We start from the raw sequence: 23,049 nt of genomic DNA on the forward strand, positions 1-23,049 counted from the left end.
ATTTAACTCACACTTGTGCACTAACACCTCCTCTTTGTCTCTTGGATGTCCTTGGGCTTGACATCAGCACTGAGCACTTTTGTTTCTGGACTTACCTTCCAAATGCCCTGTTGGCTGTGTCTTTAATTTGAATTTGGATGATGGCATGAGACCGAGAGGAATCTGACTTGACTCCAGTAGCTCCTGTGCTACGTTCTTTTCCCCCCTTCAAAATCACCTGCAAAATAAGGGGGACAAAATCCAAGTGAATTTTTAATAAAACCACAATCTCTCAGAAAAAGATCTTGTCCTTCTAAGATGAGGAAACATTGTGAGGAAAAGTTCATTACAGTCTTAAAATTTGGTGCAAGGCAGTAGAGGTAGACTGGATCCCCTCCAATTTCTTTCAGAGCTTTGTGCATGGACTTGCTTGTAGTGACACTACAAAGCTTATAGAGCACACTGCAAGTAAGAATCTGTTGCATCATACACGCACTCATATTTGCAAAATATCCAAATAATAAAATTAAGTTCTTTCTTACATTGCTGGCATACCTTTGTAGTACTATAGACACAACCTATGAGACTCATGAGATTGACCATTTGTTGCGTTCTTTTAAAATTTCACTTTCTCTTGTAGTAGATGAGTACAGTTATCCAGAAAGTCAAACAAAACCTTAAGAACTGCCAAAACCTTTCTAAATTTCAAAACTAAAAAACAAAAAAACAAGAAAACAAAAAACCACCCCAAAAAAACCTAAAAAAAACCCCAAAAAACAAAACAAAACAAAACAAAACAAAACAAAACAAAACAAAAAAGCCAGAGTAAGGAACAAAGTTAAAAGATTAACTATACTCAAAACAACAGTAAAAAAGGAAAACAAGGAAGGAAGGCAAGGCAGAAGGACAAAGTCTCCTTCAAGATACAAATCTGGATAATTCTTTTTTGAAAACTGTAAAGGACCATTGCAGAAAGTCTAGCATTGACTGCAGCAGGGTGTTCATTGAACAGTCACTAATTTCTGGTTGCAAGAACAAATTAAAATATTGTCTAGCAAAATCAATCATTCTCAGCTGATGGATGTGAATTATTCATGTTTTTCAGTGGCCAGTTCTCAATGAGAACATAACCAACCACTGCAGTTTCTGAGCTTTATATGAGTTCTAAGTGCACATAATTTCTGAATCAAAGTCAGCATCAATGAGTAGTGAATAACCAGGGATGCATTCAAAGCTCTTTCCATATATCTGTTGCAGAATACTCAGAAGTTCTGAGTCAAGCCAGTGACATTTCTGTGTTCAAAAGGGCCTGTGAACAATCTAATTTTTCCCCCCAAGATATCTGTAAGAAATAAGTAATTTAATAACTCTTCTGTGTATGGAATATGATAATACCAAGGAATTGTAAATCAACCATATAGTGAAATTGCATTCTAACTTGAAGAAGCACCACCAGCTTGTCCTGAAGCTTGGAGTTAATGGGAAGATGAACAACTAAATTAGATGCAATATAAGTGGACAACACTGTGACAATTTTAATGAGTCAGTGACAATATCAGGCACTTGTAATTGACACTTCCTTACCAAAAAAAATAATTAAACTATGCAGAGTCAGGCTAAATAGAAAGTAGATTTAAACAGCTTGCTTGTTGCAGAATATACAAATTTTGCCAGTGTCCTTTCAGGGCTCAGCCAGGTAGAGAAGGAAAACTGAAGCCTTGTTCATGGTGAATGTCAGCTACTGTTTAAAGACCTTAATTTTACTTGACTGTTATCATGCACACACGTAAGCAGTATTTTAATCCTAATTCAGACAAATATCTCAATCTTAAGTGTTTTCTAATTTCTGTTTCTAATAATTTTCAGCTTTATATATTCTGTGCCAAAACCACATATCTTTTATATACAAAAATCTAAGTTCAAAGAACCCAAAGATACCACACTGGGAGAAAATACATATCCAGCTTTCAAGGTCCCTTACCGGGACACTATTTAACTTCTGAAAGCTTTCCCTAAGGAATGGCAGCAGAAGCGACAGCTGTGAATCAACTGCTTGCATGTGGCTAACACAAGAAACAGCTTAATGAATAAAAACCACTTTCAACAGAGCCCCTTGGTGCTCTGCTGAGGTTTCCAATTTCAGGGCCTTAAGCAGGAACATACACTTGTGCTACACAGTAAATAATCTCTGTGACACACCTCACAAATCAGCAAATCAGGCTGCAGAAGACAAAGAAGGAGTCCCAAACATTACCTCTAACAGCTGATCTACAGAATCCACCTGAACCTCCCGCAGTCCAACTATCTGAATAACGTGCTTGCCATCCTCTCTGGCATAAAGTCTGAAAAGAGAACAGTGCAGAAAGGAGATATCTGAAATCTCAGAAAGCAACAATGAAAGTACACATCCATGCTACAACACTAAGAAAAAGCAATCAAGGCTACTGAGGGGGGAGAGGCCCTGCTGTCATTCATTAATTTTCAGAGCTGAAGAGGTACTTCATTTATAACAAGTACCACTGACATTTCACTGCTAGAGACATTACCACTGCATTTTGGCTAGTTCAAGAATACAACAAAGCAGAGAAGTAAATTACCATGTTTACATTTTAGAGTTCTTATCTCTCTTTAAACTACATCTCAGGCTCGGGATTTTAAGGATTCCTCTAAGTCTTCATCAGACTGTAAATTTTGCTCTGTCCATATTCTAAAGATTTTTTCAGAGGATTTTAAAGCAGCTTCCACAGCCTTAGAGTCATATTTCAGCATCACCTCCAGAGGTTTGCTGGGCCGAGCAGGGTGAAGGTGCCTGGGGAGAAGGTGAGCAGGCTCTACAGAGTCAAGCATGCGGGAGATCAACAGGATCTTCAGAGATGGGATTGACAAAAGCCAAATTCCCACTGGTACAGCAGGAGGGACAGCCAGAGTTTATGCTTTACCAGGGAAAAACAGGGACTTCACAATGGTTGACACATGACAGGCTGTCCAAAGAAGTTGCGGATGTCCCACGCCTGAATACATTCAAGGCCAGGTTGGATGGGGCTCTGTGCAACCTGCTCTAGTGGAAGTTGTCCCTGCCCAGGGCAGCAGGGGTGGAACAAGATGATCTTCAAGGTTCCCTCTCAAAATGTTCTATGAATCTAAGACAGGAACTTCTGGCCACAAGAAGCTTGTTTCTCCACCTATGGATGTTCAGCGATTATCTTATTGCAGAGTAAGCAAGGGCCTGAGTTTGTATCTCAAACGTAAGTCCTTATTTTTCCCTCCAAACAAACCAGAAGTCCCTATCAATGTCACATTATCTACTGTCAGATCTTGCATTTCTCCCTAAGTAACTCCTACAAACAACCCCAATTAAGTACATAACGTGCTATAAATGCTAGTATGTTAAATGTAATCCCATGAAAACAGTAACTGATTTCCAAACAGTAACCAACCGATTCACAGCCACAGGTTTATAGTAATTAATGTTTTTATTTAAATACCTTTTCCTTCCATTTAGCAAGTCATAAAGCTGTCTGCAGTAGATCTCATAAAAACTGATCAGAACAATAAGATCTTTCCTGGATGGTGATGCTTCCAGGTGCCTAAAGATGTCCTCGGCAGCCAGGGCGTAGAGTCCTGGGTTCCGAGGATTCCCTATCATGGTGTAAGTCTTGCCAGCACCAGTCTGTCCGTATGCAAAGCAAGTTGCATTGCCTCTGTGAAGACAATGTATGTGTTTAGTGCCACATCTGATTCATTCATGTCTATTAAATAATATTCTGCAATGCTGGTATCTATCTATAGTGGCCCCTTAGCAATGAGGTTTAGTCTGCTACCCCCTCTGGGAAACTGCAAAATGCTTAACAAACAAGTATACCCTATGGAGATCTGATGCAGCACAAAGTGCTGGCTCTCTTCCTTTCCCTGCCTCCCCTAAAAAAAAGAGTTTGTACCTGTCTCAATACTCCTGGCAGTGCAATGGGTAAAAATGTAGGGCTGCAGTAATCACAGTGAACAATTTCTTGCCAGTTTAGATTGCAGATTGGCCTTACCATTGTGTCAGATTAAATGAACGCCAGCAGGAGGAATGGAAAAGAAAGCGGGAAGCTGGGAAAAAAACAGCATAATCTCTTCTGGTGGCATTACTGGATTAGCTGTAATGTGAATTGTGGCTTTAGTGAATATTACACAGCAAGGTACAAGCCTCATTCCCCTTTTTCACTTTCCTTTTCTCAAGAGCATGATACTCTGTCTCTGTTAATGACACTTGGAGATTTTCAGTAACAGAATACTCCATTTTGTTAATTTTCAGCATGGACACGTAAACTTTTTCTTCAAAGACTCAAAAAAGTAATTATATGCAAGTATATATTCTATATATATACATAATCGTGCATAGAAATAAGATGTCTCATGTAAAGCCACCATCAATTTCCCATTAATGAGGAAGTATGTAATTATGATTAAACCTCTAAGCAAATATAAATCAATAAAAATAATTCACAAGGTTATTCATAATTTCTATTACTTTGAGAACTGTACAAATACATGCAAAAATATCTCTCAGTAGTCTCAGGAAAGAGGTAACATTATTTCTCTACAGATAAGCGTGCTCTGCCACACAGGATTCTTTGTTAGAGCAAAAATGAGAATTCAAAAATCCTGGGACACATTTTTTTACTCTAGGCTGACCATACTGTCTCTTTGTTGCACTTGAGGTTCAATTTAACTTTCTTCTGTAATTGAGATTTGTCACTAAGTGTGAAGTAAGTTTTCCCTGAATTATTTTTGTCAAAATTGCAATCAAAGACATTCTGAAAGGGGGAAGGTATGTGGCAAATGTGAAATGAAGGTATGTTTCAAAAGATGAAAAGCATAAAGGAAAATTCAGGCAACACATAAAATTGGAAAACAACAAGGCAAAAAATAACAAATGCAAGCACTGGTGTCCTACCCGTTAAAAATATGCTGAATAAGAGGATAAGCTGTCTTCATATACACATCCTGATTGGTACATGTCTCCTCAAAGACTTCATCAAAATAAAAGACATGCTGAAAAACAAAGATAATCTTTACATAAGAATAAATATGTTTCACTTCCCCTCCAATTCCATTCAATAGTAAAATCAGGGAAGTCTTTCCAGTGACTCCATATGGCTTTGGATTAAGTAGAGAGTGATCTAGCACACTTAATATGCAGCACAACTCACATAGGAACACACCGGTCAAGAGATTCAGGGTAAGGAAAAAAAGAAAAAAAAGAAAAAAAAAAAGCAAAAAAAAAGCCTCAATTTCCCATCATTCTGAAGCAGAACATACAAAAGCCTTTTAACAAGAAAAAAAAGCTAATAAAGAAAACCTATTCGTGAAATGGATCAGCCTACAGATGTAGATGTGTCAGACTGTAACAGTAAAAAGATCTGAGAGTCAACTCTTGACTCTCACAAAATTATTTCTCACTGGTGACTAAGTTGTGATTAATTGCCTCTATTCTTAAAAAGTTATGTGCCAGAGAAGAAAGAAGCTGTTCCCTAGCAAAGCTAGATTGTCTGAACTCAGAAGGGGTCAAGAAAATCAAAACTTCCCACACTCCAGATCAGATTCAAAGAAGCAAGGTCTGTGGAAATGATGCAGCATGTGTCCCACATCTGTAAAAGGTGGTATATGAATTGGGCCTGAGAGAGATCCAAACTGAAATTTTACTGGACACTCCAAACAGTTGTTCCTAGGGCCCAGATTGTAAAAATAACACTCAGGAGAGCAAGAATGGCTTGCTGCCTCTACAAATCAGTTCTGTTCCTGGTGCTGTCAGTCACAAGTGAGAATTTGAACTATGACTGCACAGAGTATTTGGGATTAAGAGACAAAGATCAAAAGGGAACTTAATTTTCAAAAGCATTTGAGAAAAAGGGAAGGAGGGGATAAGGGTGTATGTGATTTACTGAAACAAACCTACGGTAGAAAGAGAACTCCTCAATGAAGTACCCTACAAAGCCATCAGCAGGCATTTCTCCTGCAGCAATGGCATGAAGCAGAGGGTTTATTTTGTCACATATAAAGAAAACTGCAAGAGACATACTTGTAGAGCTTAAAATTCCAGGCTCAGGTTTGCTGGCACAGTCTGGCATAAATCAGAAGCAACTCAAATATAGACAACTCTGAGCTAAAAGAAAAGCCCACCACCTATTTCAGTGTAAGAAATATGAACAGTCATTTTCTGTTTTCCCTCATGGAAATTGCAAGTACAATAAGCTTTACCCTTCCATGCAAGTGACTGGCCCATAAGCACAACTTTCAATGGAGGATGTTACCTGTAAAATGTATTGTGTAAGATCAACTGCCTCCTTCTTCTCGTGGAGAAGCAGGGTTTCTTTATCTTCCACTGTGATGATATTAACCTCCCCACGCCTCACCTCCCTCAGGCAGAGAGGACGTTTTCGGACACACACTCTGATTTTTTCACTCTCTGTCCATGGAGTCTCTTTGTCGAAAGTATTGGATCTACAACAATAGTGGAGGTCCACATTTTAAAATCAGGTTACAACAGAATCTAGAATATGCCTGAATTTGTTACTTTATCAGAGAACGTTTCTGTCATTAATGCCTACCAAAAAACTCCACAGCACACCTCATTTTTACATGGTGCATTTTCTGATGCTTTTCTCTAAACAGACTGATGCTTCCTGTACACTTCTGTTAAAAGAATAGCTGTGTTTGTACAGCTGCACTCCTGAACTTGTTGCTGGGCTGACATATTTTCAGTTGCACACAAATATGAGATGGAATTGGCATAATATCCAATCTAACAAAATGGAATTTAATCTTGCTGAAATTATTTGCAGTCATGATTAGTCACTTAATCATGTACAACAAAAGTATGACTAGATCTTGAAAAGGAAAAGGTACAATACTTAGTTGCTTTTCCTCTCATGCTGGACTTTATTTTTCCCATTATCAACTGTCCAACTGGTTACAAGTAAATGACCCAAACTGGCAGATGAGATAGTATCACCATATTCCTGTTCAGCTCAAAAAAAAAAAAAAATTGTTTTGAAATATTGATCTCATCCTTGTTTCCCCTTTGGTCTTTTTTCATAAAAATGTCATGTGGTTTCAGCCCATAAACAAAGTTGTGCTCTTATGTTTCAGCGATTTTACTTTAGTCCCTTCCAGACACCTCAGAAATAGGAGGTCATTTCATGGTTCACTGATTAACCTGCTGCATACAGCATTTTGTAACTAGAATAGGCTTGAGTTAACTAAAATGTGTTCATTACATCTCTCCCTTCTTCAAGCTGTCTTCAGCCAAATCAGTAACAATTTTCAGCCTGGATTTGCATTTCGAATAATCAAGCCCCAGCTTGCCCAAAAGCAGTATTTTTGCCACACTGTCCAGATGCCAAAATCTCTTACCATAGCAACTGAAAACTCATATATACCAGTTGTCTAACAAATTGTAACCCACAAGTTACTCAACATCTCATTAACATCCACATGCTTGTGGTATCATTGCTGTTGTGCTCCATCATTCCCCAGAAGCATGAGATGCAGATTTCAATGTCAAGATGTGTCTTTGAAGACAACACACAACCAATCTGTACTTGTCACTAGAGCCCCTTTAATTTTAGTACAGCTTTCCTGTGAAGTCCAGGATCAGGCCCTGCATTTAGATGGAAAATTCTTTTGTCGGAAAAGAAAGGTAATGACACTTGAAATAAGATGCTTCATAAGCTGGTGTGAGTTTATGCATATCACTAGGCACCAAATGTTGTCCAACAAATGATCAGAGGCTCTGAAGTTTAATTCTTGTGCCAGAGGGTGTAGTTGGTGACTTGCAGCAAGAGCCTGTTGTGCTCTAAGAGACTGAAGCAGAAAGGATTGTAGTATTTGGAGAAAAGAAAAAGGTAAAGCATAGAGACTCCGTTAATGAGAAAAAAGGAATAAATCCTCTCTAGTACAGAGGCACATTTTGTTGAGTATATTTTGTATGGGAATAGAATGCATGTTAATTTTACATGCTGACCCCAAAGTTTTTATTTCTTACTAACTCTTTTAAAATATAAATTGTATTTTATAATAAAATCATATTTCATTACTAGGTAAAAAAAAGTCAAACAAAAGTCATGACAGATCACCAGAAATCTGACTAAATAATAGGTCAGAAGAACCATAATATCTTATGGCAAAATCAGGTTACTTGCTGTGGGCAAGTTCAAAATAAATTTGAACATATTAAAAGAGTTCTTTGTCTTTTTGCTATCTGAAACCAGGTCTGTGTTTTCCAATACTTCTCATAGATGAGACTAGATAAGCCTTCACAGTGGTCAAATCACAAGGTGACATGGGAATGGATGCAAAGTTAAGCATTTGCAAAATAGGAATCACAAACCTGAGGGTAAGCATGCTGCTCCAACCCTGCCTGAAATGCACAACTCTCCAAACATGAGAAAATTAAGTTGAGACATATCAGGAGGAGTATGCAGAAAGCCCGTGAGATTAACCATAATGCTAGGTACAGAAGAATGTACTTACAAAAGAAGAGAACAAGGAAGGAAAGTGAGAACAATGAAGAACCTGACTCTATTGCAGGATAAAAAATCTTTAACTTCTTTAGTTGAGCTATTAGGTTTAATAATGTATCATTTTTTAAACTTGCCAACATTTTAAATCTTGCCTTTTTAGCGGCACAATGGCTCAGCTTCCAGAAGAGACAGAGAATGCACCCAGGTATCAATGTATATTGGAGGTTAATGCACTTCTCCAGAGGGTGGGAATGATTTTTTTTCCAGCCAAAGGGAATTATAAACCTTAGTCTTGCATTTCAGTTTAAGTGCTCTACTTACTATGTCACTTTAGTACTTTTCCACTGTGGCAACAGCATCCCTCCAGGCTACACGCACTCTCAGTGGGAGCTGTAATTGACACCTCAACTCCATGGATCTTTCCCTGTACCAAATCTTTTCTCACAACCTTCCCAGACCAGACCTAACTTCATAAAACTACCTCTCTTCATTGCATTTTAACTAGCATGACTGCATTGCGACAAGCTAGGTAGTGGTATTACATGTGCAAAGGCATATGTGCTCTGCTGCTGAACTAGGAAAAAAACATTTTGTGCTTTAAAAATGTTGCCAGAGTAGATGTACCAGTGTTTCATGATAACCACAGTCTCTCCAGTACCAAACACAGGGAACAGTATGGAAGTTACAGATCATATGCCTAAGGAGCAGCTGCAAGGCATCCCTCTCAGCACCAGGTCTGTAACCCTTCCCAGCTGTATTCATTCTGCTTCCTTTTAAAGCTTCAGTTCAGAAATTTCTTTATAAACAAATATAGTCATTACAGCCTGTATCCTTTTTACCAGGAAAAGCTTGACAAATTCAACAACAGGCAATGCCCTATTTTGGAAAAATACTATTTTAAAAGATAGGCCCATGGAAAGACAAATATTGTCTCAAATACCGAGAAAACAAAGCCTTAAACCCTGAAAGACAATAAAGATCATTCTTGGACAACGTTGGTGAGCAGCAGCTAGTCAAATTCAGTTGATTCCTTCAATAAGACTTGGAGAGTTGCAAATGCTTATTAATATCTCTCTCGTCTGTAAGACTTTTGTTGCACTGCAGTGCATTGTAGTGCTTGGATTGCTTATTTGGAGGTGAGGAAGACAGTTTCTACTCCACAACTAAGAAAGAATTATTTATTACTAACCTGAAGGATTAGCAAAATAAAGGTGAGTGATTATTACCTGATACAGGAATGAGGTAGTCCATAATTATACCCTGAAATATGAGTTACTCTTTGTACAATAGGAGCTTCAGAATCCCCCAGGAGAGGAGCAATATCGTCAGAAACTGTTGGACAGCTCAGGTCATTTTTTGTACCTATTCCAGGAATATTTAGGTCTCTTCTAGTTAATCTGATTGGCTCTGAATCATGTGGTGGAATGTGTCCCAGCATCTCCCCTACACTATTCTTCTCTTCATTGGCACTGAAATCAGGTGAATGAAAAAATTCAGGTTCAGTGTCTTCAGCTGTTCCATCCTTTTCCTCACAGAAGGACTCGAAATGCAGCTGTCTATGGGGTCCTGACCTGGTCACCTGAGGCTGAATGAAAAGGCCAAGTGGTTGAAAATCTTGCTTGCTTAAGTCTGCCATGCCCTCCTGTCGCATAATTTTGATCATTTTAATGAGCTGAAAAAGACGCTTGCGGTCATCTGTGTCATGGACCCCCAGTTTGGTGTAATCTTCCACGGAAACTTTGGCAAGCTCATCAATTTTCTGAAGACCAAAGGCAGCAAAGTGGGGATAGTATTTTTCAAGTTCTGCTTCACAAAGGCATTGATACAGGCATGATGCCATCTTTAACCTATAGCTTACAAGAAATCAAACAAAATAAACATTAGAATCATATGAAAATCACACCTGACAAAGTTACTAATGAAGAAATTGCACCTTTCCTGATGCCATTACTTTCAGTTAGGCTAGAAGCTTGTTTAACCCCAAGTTTACCAGTAGACTGACAAACACTACAAAAAATAGCATTAACAACAATAAACTAGAACATGAAACAAATATTTTATCTGTTAAACTATATTTTAAAATTGTATACAATACCCAAGATGTAAGAAATGCACAAGGCAATATTACTCACTACCGCGGAGTTCCTACATGCCTGATGTCTACTTGATGAATGCCACAGCTACTGAAACCCTGTCCTCAAGATATAGAATGTAAAATGCCTAATTTTAGACACTCAGTTTAATATCAAGGCACATGGTCTAACATAGTTCAGCTACCCCTGGTTAACTAACCAGAGGAGAAAAATTGCACTTGTCCTCACCTCAAGCTGCCTAATTAAGACCATTCATCTTACAGATGAACTACAGCAAAGTTGTAGTTTTATTGTGCAACTTTCTCTTTTATGTCATGAATCCTGTGAGCATTTCTGAGTCTCCTTGACAAAAAAACAATTCTGCAAAATCGGAAAGACAGTATTTCTCTAAATCTATATATGCCACTGGAATGCCATACTTGCATTCTTGGGAAACCCAAAAAAGAAACATGAATCACTGAAAAGTATGTCCCAAATCCCCCAGCTTCTTCACTTATGTCTTACTGGCAATGCGTGGTGCAGCTGTCTGTATCCCGATGGATTAATAACTGTAGATATTTTTACTTGTTTCATAAAACACAAAAATGATAGCACTTCAAGTATCTGTTGCCCACTGTTTGCTCATATCTTTGTTCAGTCTAGGACTTTAACTAAAGACTGCTCTTATTCATGTTTGGAGTACACAGTGAGACTCAACAAAAACAAGTTATTTAAGTTTTCCTCCCTGTAGTTCAGGCTAGATTATTTGTGAGGATTTTCAAGGCCCTCTACAATGACATTATAGAAGAAAATAAGGTCATCCCCAAATTTAAGTCCATGTCATTAATACATGATGTTGAAGTAATACAACAATAAAATCATGAAGATTAATATATAAAGTGCTGACTGTGTAAGATATTACAGAGGCCAAAATGTGCAGTAGAGAAATCTAAAATGACTCAGAGACCATGCTTTAGGTAAAATTATGAGATTCAACAACAAACTCCAAGACCAAAAAATTCACATGTAAGTGAATTTATTTAATGTGTAGGTAACGTGATTCTGAATCCCGAGGTAAAGTTAGAGTCACTGCTGAGGCTGCTAGGTACTGGGAGGGGGAAATCAAAACTGACAGAAAAGACAGCAAACCCAGAGATCAGGAGGGCTAAATATCATACATGTGCTCAAGCATTCACTACTTGCCAACTTCTCTAACATATAAAAACACACAGGAACCTCAGACTTCATTTAAAGAATAACATTTTGGAAAAATTCCCTTTCTTACATAAGGTAGCTTAAAATGTAAAACCAGTACAGGTGCTCTGCAACTCACTGTATGTACTGGCATGGGAAACCTTCTGTTTGATGAAAGGAGCAGCTAGAACTCATGGCCAAGAGACCAATCTAAGAAGTGCTGAGCATCTGTTAAAGACAAAAATAATCCAATAATTTTATTTTGTCTACTCTCTATCTGTATCCTAGATTGCACCTACATCTTTATATATCCTTATATTAAGTACAAAGTATCCAAAGACCCTAATTCTGTGTTAACCTCTGTTCCAATTATAACGGTGAACACAAGAGAGAGAAAGAAAAAATAAAAAGAGAAACAATGGAAACACTTTCTAAAAAAAGAACAGCAGACAAGAGGAGGCAATAAGGGATTTGAAGGTCAAGGTCCTAATTAAAAATGTAACAAAACAAATTTAAATAGCTCGAAATAAAAAGATGTCATTATATGGAGTGACAAGTCAGAAGGATTCTCAGCATTGGGAAAATCCAAATACCGTGGGTACTGCAGAAAATACAAGAGCCATGTAAGCACCTCTCTGTATCTAATTGGCTATGGCTCTGTGCCATGTGAAGGTAACTAAATGGTTTCTTAATAAGACCTGAGATCTGTCTTTCCAGATCTAATAAACTTTACTGGATCTAAGTGGTTTCAGGGATACTCCAGCAACTCCTTATTGATAGGACAGGAATTTCACAAGCTAGGAAAACAAAATGTTCACCAATAAAGGAGTAACAAATTAATTACCCACAGAAAAAAAAATTAAGGGTTGGCATAATGAGAGCATTTCTGATCGCTTTAAAACTCGAGAGTAGACAATTGCTAAAAGATTTCGTGTGGTTCAAACATGAAAGAACTCATGGAAAACTGAAATTGCCTGTGAAACTCTTCTCACCTTTCAATCACTGATGCTCTAAAACAAAGGAATATCTTTCTTCTTATTGAAAGAATACTTTAATTCATCCAACCTTGTAGAGATCTTTGTGTCTGAAGATGCTTTTCCTAACAGATATAAAATTCTTCAAAATAAGTTGCTTTGTGAAAACTAAGAGGACGTTTTCATGATTCCGAAACTGTTAATGCCATCTCCTGGCAAAAAAAATGCAGAAGACTTTCAGTCTTGTGACAGCCAGCAGTCCTCAGTTCCTCAGTTATTTGTTTGTTCATGCATGAGAAAAACGTGTCATGGGGCAGAAAACATACCATTCTTCAATGTGGTATTTTCATATCAAAACCTAGGTCTTGTTCCCCACAAAGATATGAGTAACTTCACTGAAAACAGGGTTGAGATAAATTACTAGGACTATTTGAAATAGTTGGGTATGACATACTTTGAGAAAGAGGTGAGTGTGGAGGTATAACTCTTCTCATGCACCCAGCCTGACACCTCTATGTAGCAAACATGAGTTCTCTACAACTTGTTTCTTATGCCAAGATGTTTCACAAAGATATTAAAAGGCTTCCAGATGCTGGTAATGCGTAAGTACTTGTTGTAAAAAAAAGCATAAGAATTATATATAAAAGGGACTAGCTTAGCCACAGAATTAGATTGCAGCTTGTCATCAGAGAACTCTTCCTTAGCTTCAGTATTAGAAGTTTTTTAAAGGTCATAAAGCTGATGAAAGAAAGAAAAGTCAGGTGTAAATAATAGAAAGGAGTGGCTACATTTTTCTGTCCTGAAAGAAATTAACTTAGAACAAAATTATGCTCTAGGAGCAGACTTTCTATTTTAAAATGCTTTAAATTATTAATTACCTTTCACAAGATCTTTTCCTTCTCAATGTACTTTTCAAGGTGGAGGAAAGGTCTTCAAAGATATTCAGTGAGTGTCAATCACTATGTATAAAATAAATGATGGAAAAAGCCCACAGAGACTATTTTAAGAATAAAGCAGCCCTGAACCACTGCACCTTGATCCTTATTAACATCTGTTATATTAAAGATCTCATCAACCCATTCACTTGAATAACCCTCACATGTCCTGTTATCCCACTGTAGCTCACTCATACTGACCTGACAATTTTAGATGATTCAGAGTGACAATGTTAGATTTCGATTATTTCCTGAGTGTCACCACTGAGAGAGAACACAAGCATCATTATATCTATTCTTTAAATTAGCGACATAAAGTGAAGAAATTTTACATGGCACACCTACAAATGCAAACAATGCATTTTGTCCTGCATATAGTCTAAGGTAATCACTCTGAATCATAAACTCTGGCTTGATCATTAAATAATTTAATTAGTCATGATTTTCAAGTGTATTTGATAAACACAGAAATTGTTAATCAGCACACAAAACATAAACACCACCTTGTTTTCTATGTAAACCACTGTGCTCTACAAGTACCTTATAAAAATAAAACTTAAGAGCTTTCAAAGTTTGTAAATGTGTGTAGCAGGTGGTGTTTCCTCTCCTGATAGCAACTACAGGAGCACACTGTACTCATTACTTGCAAGCGTTTTACCCCAAAAAAGACTTCAGCACAGGTTCCGCTCATGCCAAAAAGCTTGCAGGTTTTCTGAAATACAGAAACAAAGAATGAATAAGGAAAAGGGAAACGTATTAATTCGTGTCACTACCCATCCATCTTCATTCCTTATTCATTTGAACATTAAGCTCTTTTTTTTAAGGCGATCCAAAGCCAAATCTGATTTAATCCTCCAGAAGTGAATGGCTAATTTGCTTTTCCAGAGCACAAAGTGCTTTACCTTTAATCATTCTGACCCCATTCCTTGGGAATTAGGGCATTCCTGTGAAGAACAGGGTCATGCTGCAGCTGCACTTTTTTTAAGACAAGCTTCACAACAAGAGATAATCTGTACTGTAAAACAAGCCCATAATTTTAGTTTAATGCAACAGGTAAGGATCTGTGAAGCCGTGGTTGATGTTGAGCAGATCCCTTTGGAAGATCACAGGATTACTCTAACCTGCACGTAAACAACAGGGCATTAAACATTCCACTGTTCCTTGGAACAAGTGTTCCAAGCTGTTTTGAAGCTGAACACTGACAACAGACAACCACTTACAGCTTCAGTACAGCAAAAGTAACTGGAGAGGGGGGAATGTTTTTTAATGCTAAATGGCAGCTATTTTACAGCTGGAGCTTGACACAGGACTGCTACTTCCAGCAACAAGTAAGAAATGGGGGTTTACCTTTGACACTGACATACCTTGAGGAAGTAACTAAAACAATTAATGTCATTAAGACTGGCTTACAACTAAATATTGGGGATTTTTTTGTTTCCCCAGAACGTATTTCAGAGTATTTTATTCCTCTCTCCATACTAAGTATAGCCTGGTGACCTCAGCAGAAGAGGCCCCATCCTGCAGCTGATGCCGACAGCTGCAAGCAACAGCTGCATGGAGAAGGGGAAGTGTCCAATATTGGGATATTGAATATTGGAAGCGTCCAGTATTCAACCACGTGCCGAGAAAATAACCCACGAGTTATCGCAGGGAGCCAATTATTTGAAAATCGTGCCTGAGGTCATCCTCCCAGCAGGATCTACCAAATGCCCCTCAAGGTTTCTTTTATAATTTTAAAGTTTTCTTTAATTTGTAAAATATAAAAAGATAAATATACATATTATATTAAATATATTTTAACCATATCTTTTAAAATACTTACATATTTTATATATTTTACACAAAATTAAAATATTTTAATTGCACTTACATATATTACATGTTATATAAATTATGTGCTACGTATAAAATACATAAAATTGAAAAATATGTTATAATTATAACCGTAGCAAAACCAACCGCCACGCGTCCGGACTTGCACCGCGTGTCTGAAAAGGAGACACGTCTTTTCCTTCCCCATGCTGTCCCACCACGGCTTTTCCCCGTCTAGAGCCCTCTGGGGCCGGTCAGGGCGGTGTTCCCAGAAGCCTCCCTGACCCAGCTGTCCCCGTTCCCTCAGGGCTGGGCCCCCTTCACTCACCGGCCGCCGCACCGCTCGGCGGCAGCCCTAAACCGCTTCTCTATGGCAACAACGCTTTTCTCCCTTCAAACGCCCGCGCGCAGCCGTGGCCCACAGCCAGCCAATAGGTAGGGGGGAGAGGGGCGGGCGGGGCACGTCCTTGCGGCGAGAGGCCAATCCGAGGCCTTCTCAGGCATGGGGCGGGGAAGGCGGGGGGCAGGACGAGAAGGGAGTGGGTAACTCCACTGCCCTTAACTGCCCCTAACCGCCGCTGCCACTGGTTAATGCTGACGTCAATTATGCGCTGGTTCCCGCCCACTGCCGACCCGGAAGCAGAGGTGAGGGCGGGGTTCCATGGTGGCCGCTGCCGGCGTGACGCGTGCCCTGGTTCCCAGTGTCTCCATCCCTGGGCACGGGGGCCACCCTCTGCGGGCGGGGAGGAGAGGGCAGGGCAGCGGGGCCGCCTGGCGCCAGGAGGGGCCCTGCTGGGATTTGTCTTTGTCCTTCCAGGCGCGCACGGGAGGTGGTGCTGGTTCCCTGGGCTGGCCCCGGGGCTGTGGGGCCCGGAGCGGGGGTGTTGTCCTTGCGCCTGCTCAGGAACTAATGGAAGCTGTTGAAGTGGTTGACCGAAAGAGCTGAGCGTCGTCCAGAGGCGTGGTTGGTGCTGAAGGGCTCCGTGCTGTAGTTTCCCGTGTTGGAAGCTGGAGGCGTCACGCTCTTTGCGTCCCAGGAAAATAACAGTGTTCTGTAAAGTTATCTACTGAAGTACGAGTCTCCATCAGAATGCAAAGCGTCACATGGGACTGGGAATCGACCAGATTTGTAACATGGATTACTCATCTCCATTGCTTTCCCTCTTTTTCTCTACAGAACTACTCATGCTGGCTGCATAGCTTGTTGCTGACAATATTTATCTCTTAAGAGGTGTGTTCCTTATTGTTCACATCAAATCAGTGCTTAACACGCGTGCCAAGAAGCTTTTAGTTTTGTATGTCAGCCTGAAGTCTAGGCGAGACAGCAGAGAGCCGAATCCTTTGTCATTCATTTTCTCAGCTTTGCCCCTGATATCTTGCGGAGCCCTGTGTTCCAGGGAAGCTGTCCAGACCAATTATTTCCATATGCCAGTTCCAGTAATGTTGAGGTATTGCCTCTGTGCAGGGCCTTTGGAGTTTTGCAGTGGAAAAGTTTCAGAGTGTTAATCCGTGGTTTTCCTTTTGCTTTGCAATTTTTTTTTCCTTCCCCACAATACGTTTTCTAATCCATCAGCAGCAAAGAAATGGCATGCAGGTCATTTTTCATGGTTCTGGATGAAATTCTTTTTTTTCTTTAAAGCTTTTATCTAGGTTCCTGTTTCAGTGTTTTAAAAGGAAAGTTTTTTACAATTCAAAGGTAGCTAATAAGATACAATTTAATTCTGTCTTAACTTCAAAGGGGTGGACAACTTTTTTACTGTGCTGAGATCTGTTTGCTCACTAAATACAGCTGGTCTGTTTGACACCCATGTTTTGTGCTGTTCCACAGCTCCTGGTGTGGTTGGCAGAGGGGAATGGCTGTGAGAGCTTGTGGCTTGATCATCTTCAGGAGGCTGCAACCAGCACCATCCTCTAAGGTCACTGACAGCATCGAGTACCTCCTGCTTCAGACATCCTACGGGACCCACCACTGGACCCCGCCCAAAGGTGATTTTCGTCCTGATAACACTCGCGGAGGTCATTAGTCTCGGGTTTCAGAGTGGATTTTGGCTGAGGTCGGTTTAGAATGGCAATTGCCACCTGAGAGTAGCCGCTGGCCGTGCTCTTTCTCTGATGGTGCTTCTGAAGCAGCTGAGGGTGGAGTTTTGAGGCTGAAATCCCCTGCAAGCTGTGGCTATACAAAGTATTGGGCACGACTGATTTGTGTTGGGGCAGGGTGTGTCACCCAGCCGGCCTCCTGTGGTATCTGATGAGGTAAGGAGGGGATGTTCTACCTTCTTGCCTCAGGTCTGATCCTTTGCCAGGCACCTCTGTTGCCGGTGCAGGATTGTTTGGCCCGTGTGCGATCAGAGGGGTCACAGTTTGCAGGAAGGCAGACTGAAATCTGTAACAGTACACTTCAGTACACCTTTCTTAGGAGATGCAGAAGATCACTGATAAAGGTCACTCGCCTAATGCAGTAGAGGTGAGAGGGACAGATAGGAGAATTAACCTTACCAGCTGTTCTTGGTCATCAGTGAGGCCTCGGAGCAGAAGACAAGCCCTGTGTCCCAGGACAGAGCAGCACCTTCTCAGTAGAGGCAGGTGGCAGGGCCATGTTACATAGTAACAGCCCTGGTACCAGGAAGAGTGCAGCACAGAAATGCTTCAGGTTCCCTGTAGATCTTCTTGCATACTGTTTTTTGTCACCTGGGATTTCTTCCTGATATTTCTTGTTTGAAATGATATTTCATTCTACAAAATGAGAATTTTTTACTTCTCATTTTATAAAGTGCGGTGCTTTCAAAGCATGGTGCAGCAGTTTATAAACAAGAACTTGCAAACTGGGGGTGGAAATCTTTTAACAGTGTCAGCTAGGCTCTTCTATTAAGGGAAAGAACAAAACTTTCCAAACCTCCCCGTTTGTCTATTCCACCAGGAGCCTTAGGGAGCTGAGTTTGTAGCCTAGCAGAAAGCTAAACATCTGCTGGGACACAATGGATTGTGAGAAGAAACCCTTGTGGAAAGGTTCCCTGGGAGCACAGTAATTCTGGACAAGCGATTAAAACTGCTTGTAGACATTTTGGTAGAAGAGGTAATTGTCTCATAAGCCTATATCTCACACACCCAGAACCACAGAAGAGTTAGGTTGGGAGGGATTCTTAAAGGTTGTCTAGTCCATGCTCCCACCAGTGGGCAGGAATATCCTCAACTAGAGCAGGTTGCTTGGAGTCCCGTCCAGCCTGGATGTTTCCAGGGATGGGGCACCCTCCCACCTCTCTGGGAAACTTGGGGCAGTGTTTCACCACCCTCATAGTAAAAGCAAGTCTTCTTTGTCTGTAGTCTGTCCTCTCCTGGATGAAAAGCAGGAGCCCTTCTCCTGTCATTCTAGACCCTTTTCAAAAGTCTGTCCCCAGTTTTCTTATAAACCACCACCCTTTATGCACTAGAAGGGGCTCTAACATCTCCCCAGAGCCTTCTCTCGTCCTGGCTGAACAACCCCAGCTCTCTCATCCTGTCTCCAAAGCAGAGGTGCTCCACTCCCTGATCATATTCATGGCTTCCTCTGCACTCAGTCCAACAGGTCAATGTCCTTCCCATGCCGAGGACTCCAGGGATGGAGGCAGCATTGCAGGTGGGGGTCACACCAGAGCAGAGGGGGAGAATCACCTCCCTCAACACACTGCTTAAGATTTTAGAGATCAAAAGCCACAATCTGATGGGAGCCTGTAATAGGAACTTGGCATTGATTTGGGGGAATTTAATGAAGAGAAGCTATTCCATTTTATAATATCTGTGATAGGAGTGGTCATCCAAGGTGGCCCTGGGATGTGCAGTGTGGTAACATAACTTGTATGTGATGCTGACATAGATTCCATGGGGCAGGAGCCAGAAGGAGAAGTTGTAATTGTCTGTCAAAGCACACATGAAAGGCAGTTTACAGCTACAGCAGTACCTTGTTATTTTAAAAATTCTCTAAGCAGCTGCAACTCTTATGGGATTAAACTGGACTTGCTTGGATCCCCTCACATGAACCTCATCAGCCTTATCTCTGCCCCTAGGATTGTAACATTGCACAAGCTGAGACTGATGGGAAGGGGATGGAGGGTTTATTTTCCTTCTTAATCTATTGGAACTGCATTAGTGGAAACAGGTGGAAGGATCTGAGCTGTGGTGTGTGAGGTGCTGCCTGCAGTCCTTTCTCTGCCCTGCAGTTAGACTGTACTGCACAGACTTGGCAACTTACCGAATTTTGACCTGAGGTTATCACCAGGTATCAACATCAGATGCTGATTTCTGCACAGCTGCTGCTTGAAAGAAAAGTGTATTTTACATTTGAGGTAATGTCATGTTGTAAGAGGTGTTCACACTTTTTGATACACAGGCAAAAGCAATTGAGTGGGACTTGTTGCAAAAGTGAAACAAATGCCCCATGTATCCCAGGCTGTGGTACTAAAAGTGGGCTTTGGGTGCCTGGGACCTGAGTGTGATGAAATTAGAGCTATTTGCAGCCAACTACATAGAAAATAGAGTCACACCAAGGACAAAATGGAGCTTAAACTGTTTTTTTTTTTTCCTTCTAAAATGTCTCAGCTCCTGCTATGTTGCTTTTTTGAGGTATTGCTTGGCTTGTTCTATTTATACTCTGGTCTGGAACTTTCATGAGAAAACCAAATCTGACATTTCTCAACAAAAGTACAAACGGCTGGGGACGTGTTATATTTACCCGTTGTTTTTAGTGGCGCCTCTTGTCCTGAGCAACATAAAATAAATTATGTGTCCTAGGAGAACTACCCAGCTGGTGAAAGGACAAGCTTTTAGACTTGTTGCTTGTTTCAGAGAGGAGTAGGGAAAAGATCCCTAGCTGCCTAAATGAAACCCACCTTTTAAATGGTACATGTTGGTGCCTGGTCCTGTTGTTTCTGGACTGTTGGCACAAGTGTTTTGCAGAATTGAGCCTTAAGCTTATGTGAGAGGACATGGTTGAGAGAGGATAAAGACTCTCAGATGAACTGTTTCCACTCTAACTGGATAAAGGAAAAATGAGGGACTCAGTCCTCAGTGTATTCTGAGATGGAACATTATGGGTGTAGAGCACCCCAGAAGTGGAGGGAAGGAGTGAGAAGGAAAGATGTCTGGTGCTGAGAGGCCGATGGAGGTTTCAGGAGGTGAGGGATAAACAATGATCCTAAAAGCCGCAAGACAAAGATAAATCAAGGCACAAGATCTGGAAAAGCAATCTCTGTTCTCCAATTTCCATTTCATCCTGTGTCAGCTACCATGTACTCTCATCTCTGTCTCCCAGTGTTTCCCAGTTAAAGCAAAATGTGAATTTCTTTCCCCGAGATTTACTTTTCCACCCTCTTGGCAGGCCACGTGGACCCAGGGGAGGACGACCTGCAGACAGCCTTCCGCGAAACACAGGAGGAGGCTGGTCTGCAGGCCAGCCAGCTCACCCTCATCGAGGGCTACAAGAAAGAGCTGCACTACCCTGTCCGTGGCAAGCCTAAGACTGTTGTGTACTGGCTGGCAGAAATGAAGGACTGCAACACAGAAATCAAGCTGTCAGAGGAGCACCAAGCTTTCCAGTGGCTGAAGCTGGAGGATGCCTGCAAATTTGCGGAATATGAGGATATGCAAGCAACGCTGAAAGAAGTGCATCAGTTTCTCTGCTCCAGAGAATAAGGGTTTTTATGAAGTATAAGGGGATTTCTTGAGGAGATCGGTCTGCTTTTTAAACTGCAGAAAGCATTATATGGTTGCACAAATGTAATTTTCTTTTTTTTTTAAATCTGTGGAAATTCAGTGAGGATACATGGAGCTTTTAAGAGATTGTGCTTTTGTCTCCTCTAGCTTGTGCAAAAAAGCATAGTCTGAATGAACCATAAGCCAGAGATGTCTGAATTGAAGCCCAAAGCTAACAAAAGACTTCCTCTGTCTCCTTTTCTTTTTTTTTTCCCCTTTCTTTTGCTTCCTTGAAGTGCTGAACAACCACAGATCTTTTTGGAAAATCAAACACTTGATGTATCTTGACTAACTGATGTAAAGCTAGAGAGTTGAGAAAATGAGCATATGGGAATTTTTAATAATAAAACCCTTGCTGCAGAAGTCATACCTTGAATTTCAAATGAGAAAGCAGTAATTCTATTCCCAGCTCTTTCAGTGATATGCAGTGATAACTTGTCTGATCATTTCAGGTCTTTTTTGTTTGTATCATGAATTTATGTACATCCCTAATGTACTGTTGTGAGAACATTTTCCATCCAGAGTCTTAGTAAATGGTTGAGGTAGGGTAATTAAGTGGTAATTTGAAGTTCTTTTGCCTCTCTTTTAGTTTTTTTGATCTTCGGCAGACACCTTAGCCATACATTTTCCAGGGGGTTGGCAAAGGGCACTTAATTCACTTTCTGCACCAGATGGCCAAGCTTATGTGTCTTTTTCATACTATCAGTGCTTCTATGGCTGTAGCCACTCATCTTTTGGGGCAGCAGACATTAATAATATTGACACCAGTGTGAGAGGAGTCTCTTGCTTGTCACTCTGTTATGTTCCAGTGAAGTGATTTAAAATTACGTATATTTATATTTTCAAAAAAAGGGATGCACTGTAAGGAGGTTTTTTATATATAAATATGTATGTATATATACACATAAAAAAACTTCAGTGCTCCTCCACATTGCAATGGAGGAGCAGCTTTATTTTGATTTTGAACACTGCTCAGAAGTGTGGTGGTGGCAGAGAGTGTAACAACCAGTGAGAGTGGGAGAGAAGTGTTTAAAGCCTGTGTAGCCTCACTCTTGGTTTTTCATTATTGTTTGAGCTACCATTTAATCAGTGCTGTGTAAACAATGGTGTTGCTGCTTCATGCTTATGAGCAAGATTAGCATATTAAGATGGAGTTAGAGAGTCATTAGAAAGTCATCGGTTCTGCCCATTCAGCAGTAATGAGCACAGGCACTTGGTGCTTTGGAAAATGCATTAGCTCAGTTCCAAGCCAGTATTTCCCTTTTAATGGCACTGCTTACATAGTGTTACCAAAGCCTGTCAAGGTTTTGGAGGGTGACCAGTGCTGTGCACTCTAAGGTGGTGTGCTCCTTGGAGAAAATTCCAAGGGGTGTACTGTGATAGTGGGTCAGGCACCGTGTGTGCATTTTAAGTGATTTATATACAGAATGTATTCCCACAAATTTTGTGAGTAAAATTATTCTTAGATGTTTTTTGATCCCAGAGTCTTGGGGTTTCATTTAAAGTAGAACTATTAGAAAGTCAGAACTCTGATTTAACTCTGATTCTTGCTGCTCAGTGGTGAAAAAAAGAGTTCTTCCTCTGCCCATGTCTAATAGTAAAATATTTTCCCAAGGAGCATCTGGGAAACCCTCCAGTAAATAATTATGGAGTAATCTGCCTGGAAAAGATATTAATTTCCAACTTCTGTGATATTTATGCTGTAAACCAATAGGGCTTGTATTTTTCCTTCTAAGAGGAGTTACGTTTTTGATTATAATAATATCTCATGGCAGTAAACTTTTTACCATTTAAAAAGAAAAATTGAAAACCAACCAAACAACACCGAGAGATTTTGAATTCCTGGAGAGAC

At 40.3% G+C, this 23,049-nt stretch overlaps 2 protein-coding genes across 7 annotated transcripts in view; one reads left to right on the top strand and one right to left on the bottom strand.

The window, feature by feature from the left end:
- KIF24 (kinesin family member 24) overlaps positions 1-15,868 on the bottom strand; it is a 29,223-nt gene extending 13,355 nt beyond the window's left edge. The window contains exons 1-11 of one of the 4 annotated variants that reach the window (XM_066180920.1): positions 15,802-15,868; positions 14,320-14,373; positions 13,863-13,925; positions 13,605-13,685; positions 12,745-12,938; positions 9,713-10,339; positions 6,276-6,465; positions 4,919-5,016; positions 3,465-3,680; positions 2,234-2,321; positions 96-217 (exon numbers count right to left, since the gene is read on the bottom strand). In XM_066180920.1, coding sequence (XP_066037017.1) covers positions 96-217; positions 2,234-2,321; positions 3,465-3,680; positions 4,919-5,016; positions 6,276-6,465; positions 9,713-10,326 — 1,328 coding nt within the window. In that variant the 5' untranslated portion in view covers positions 10,327-10,339; positions 12,745-12,938; positions 13,605-13,685; ... (1 more) ...; positions 14,320-14,373; positions 15,802-15,868. Of the gene's footprint in view, positions 1-95; positions 218-2,233; positions 2,322-3,464; positions 3,681-4,918; positions 5,017-6,275; positions 6,466-9,712; positions 10,340-11,891; positions 11,981-12,744; positions 12,939-13,604; positions 13,686-13,862; positions 13,926-14,319; positions 14,374-15,801 lie in introns of all 4 variants that reach the window. The other 3 variants (XM_066180918.1, XM_066180919.1, XM_066180921.1) reach the window with 3 other exon arrangements.
- Positions 15,869-16,054: 186 nt separating this feature from the next.
- NUDT2 (nudix hydrolase 2) lies at positions 16,055-22,674 on the top strand. Of its 3 annotated transcripts, none has more exons than XM_066180931.1 (4): positions 16,056-16,118; positions 16,651-16,704; positions 17,302-17,459; positions 20,824-22,674. In XM_066180931.1, the coding sequence occupies exons 3-4, from the start codon at positions 17,327-17,329 to the stop codon at positions 21,135-21,137; spliced, it is 447 nt and encodes a 148-aa protein (XP_066037028.1). In that variant the 5' UTR covers positions 16,056-16,118; positions 16,651-16,704; positions 17,302-17,326; the 3' UTR covers positions 21,138-22,674. The 3 variants fall into 3 exon arrangements, with proteins under 3 accessions (XP_066037029.1, XP_066037028.1, XP_066037027.1); XM_066180930.1 differs by lacking the exon at positions 16,056-16,118 and adding an exon at positions 16,166-16,545; XM_066180932.1 differs by lacking the exon at positions 16,651-16,704 and having other exon boundaries at positions 16,055-16,118.
- Positions 22,675-23,049: the final 375 nt, after the last annotated feature.

Source organism: Chamaea fasciata, unplaced genomic scaffold, assembly GCF_029207755.1.
Source record: "Chamaea fasciata isolate MVZ Bird 193981 ecotype frontalis unplaced genomic scaffold, bChaFas1.0.hap1 SCAF_4, whole genome shotgun sequence".
In the NCBI taxonomy this organism is placed as follows: domain Eukaryota; kingdom Metazoa; phylum Chordata; class Aves; order Passeriformes; family Sylviidae; genus Chamaea; species Chamaea fasciata.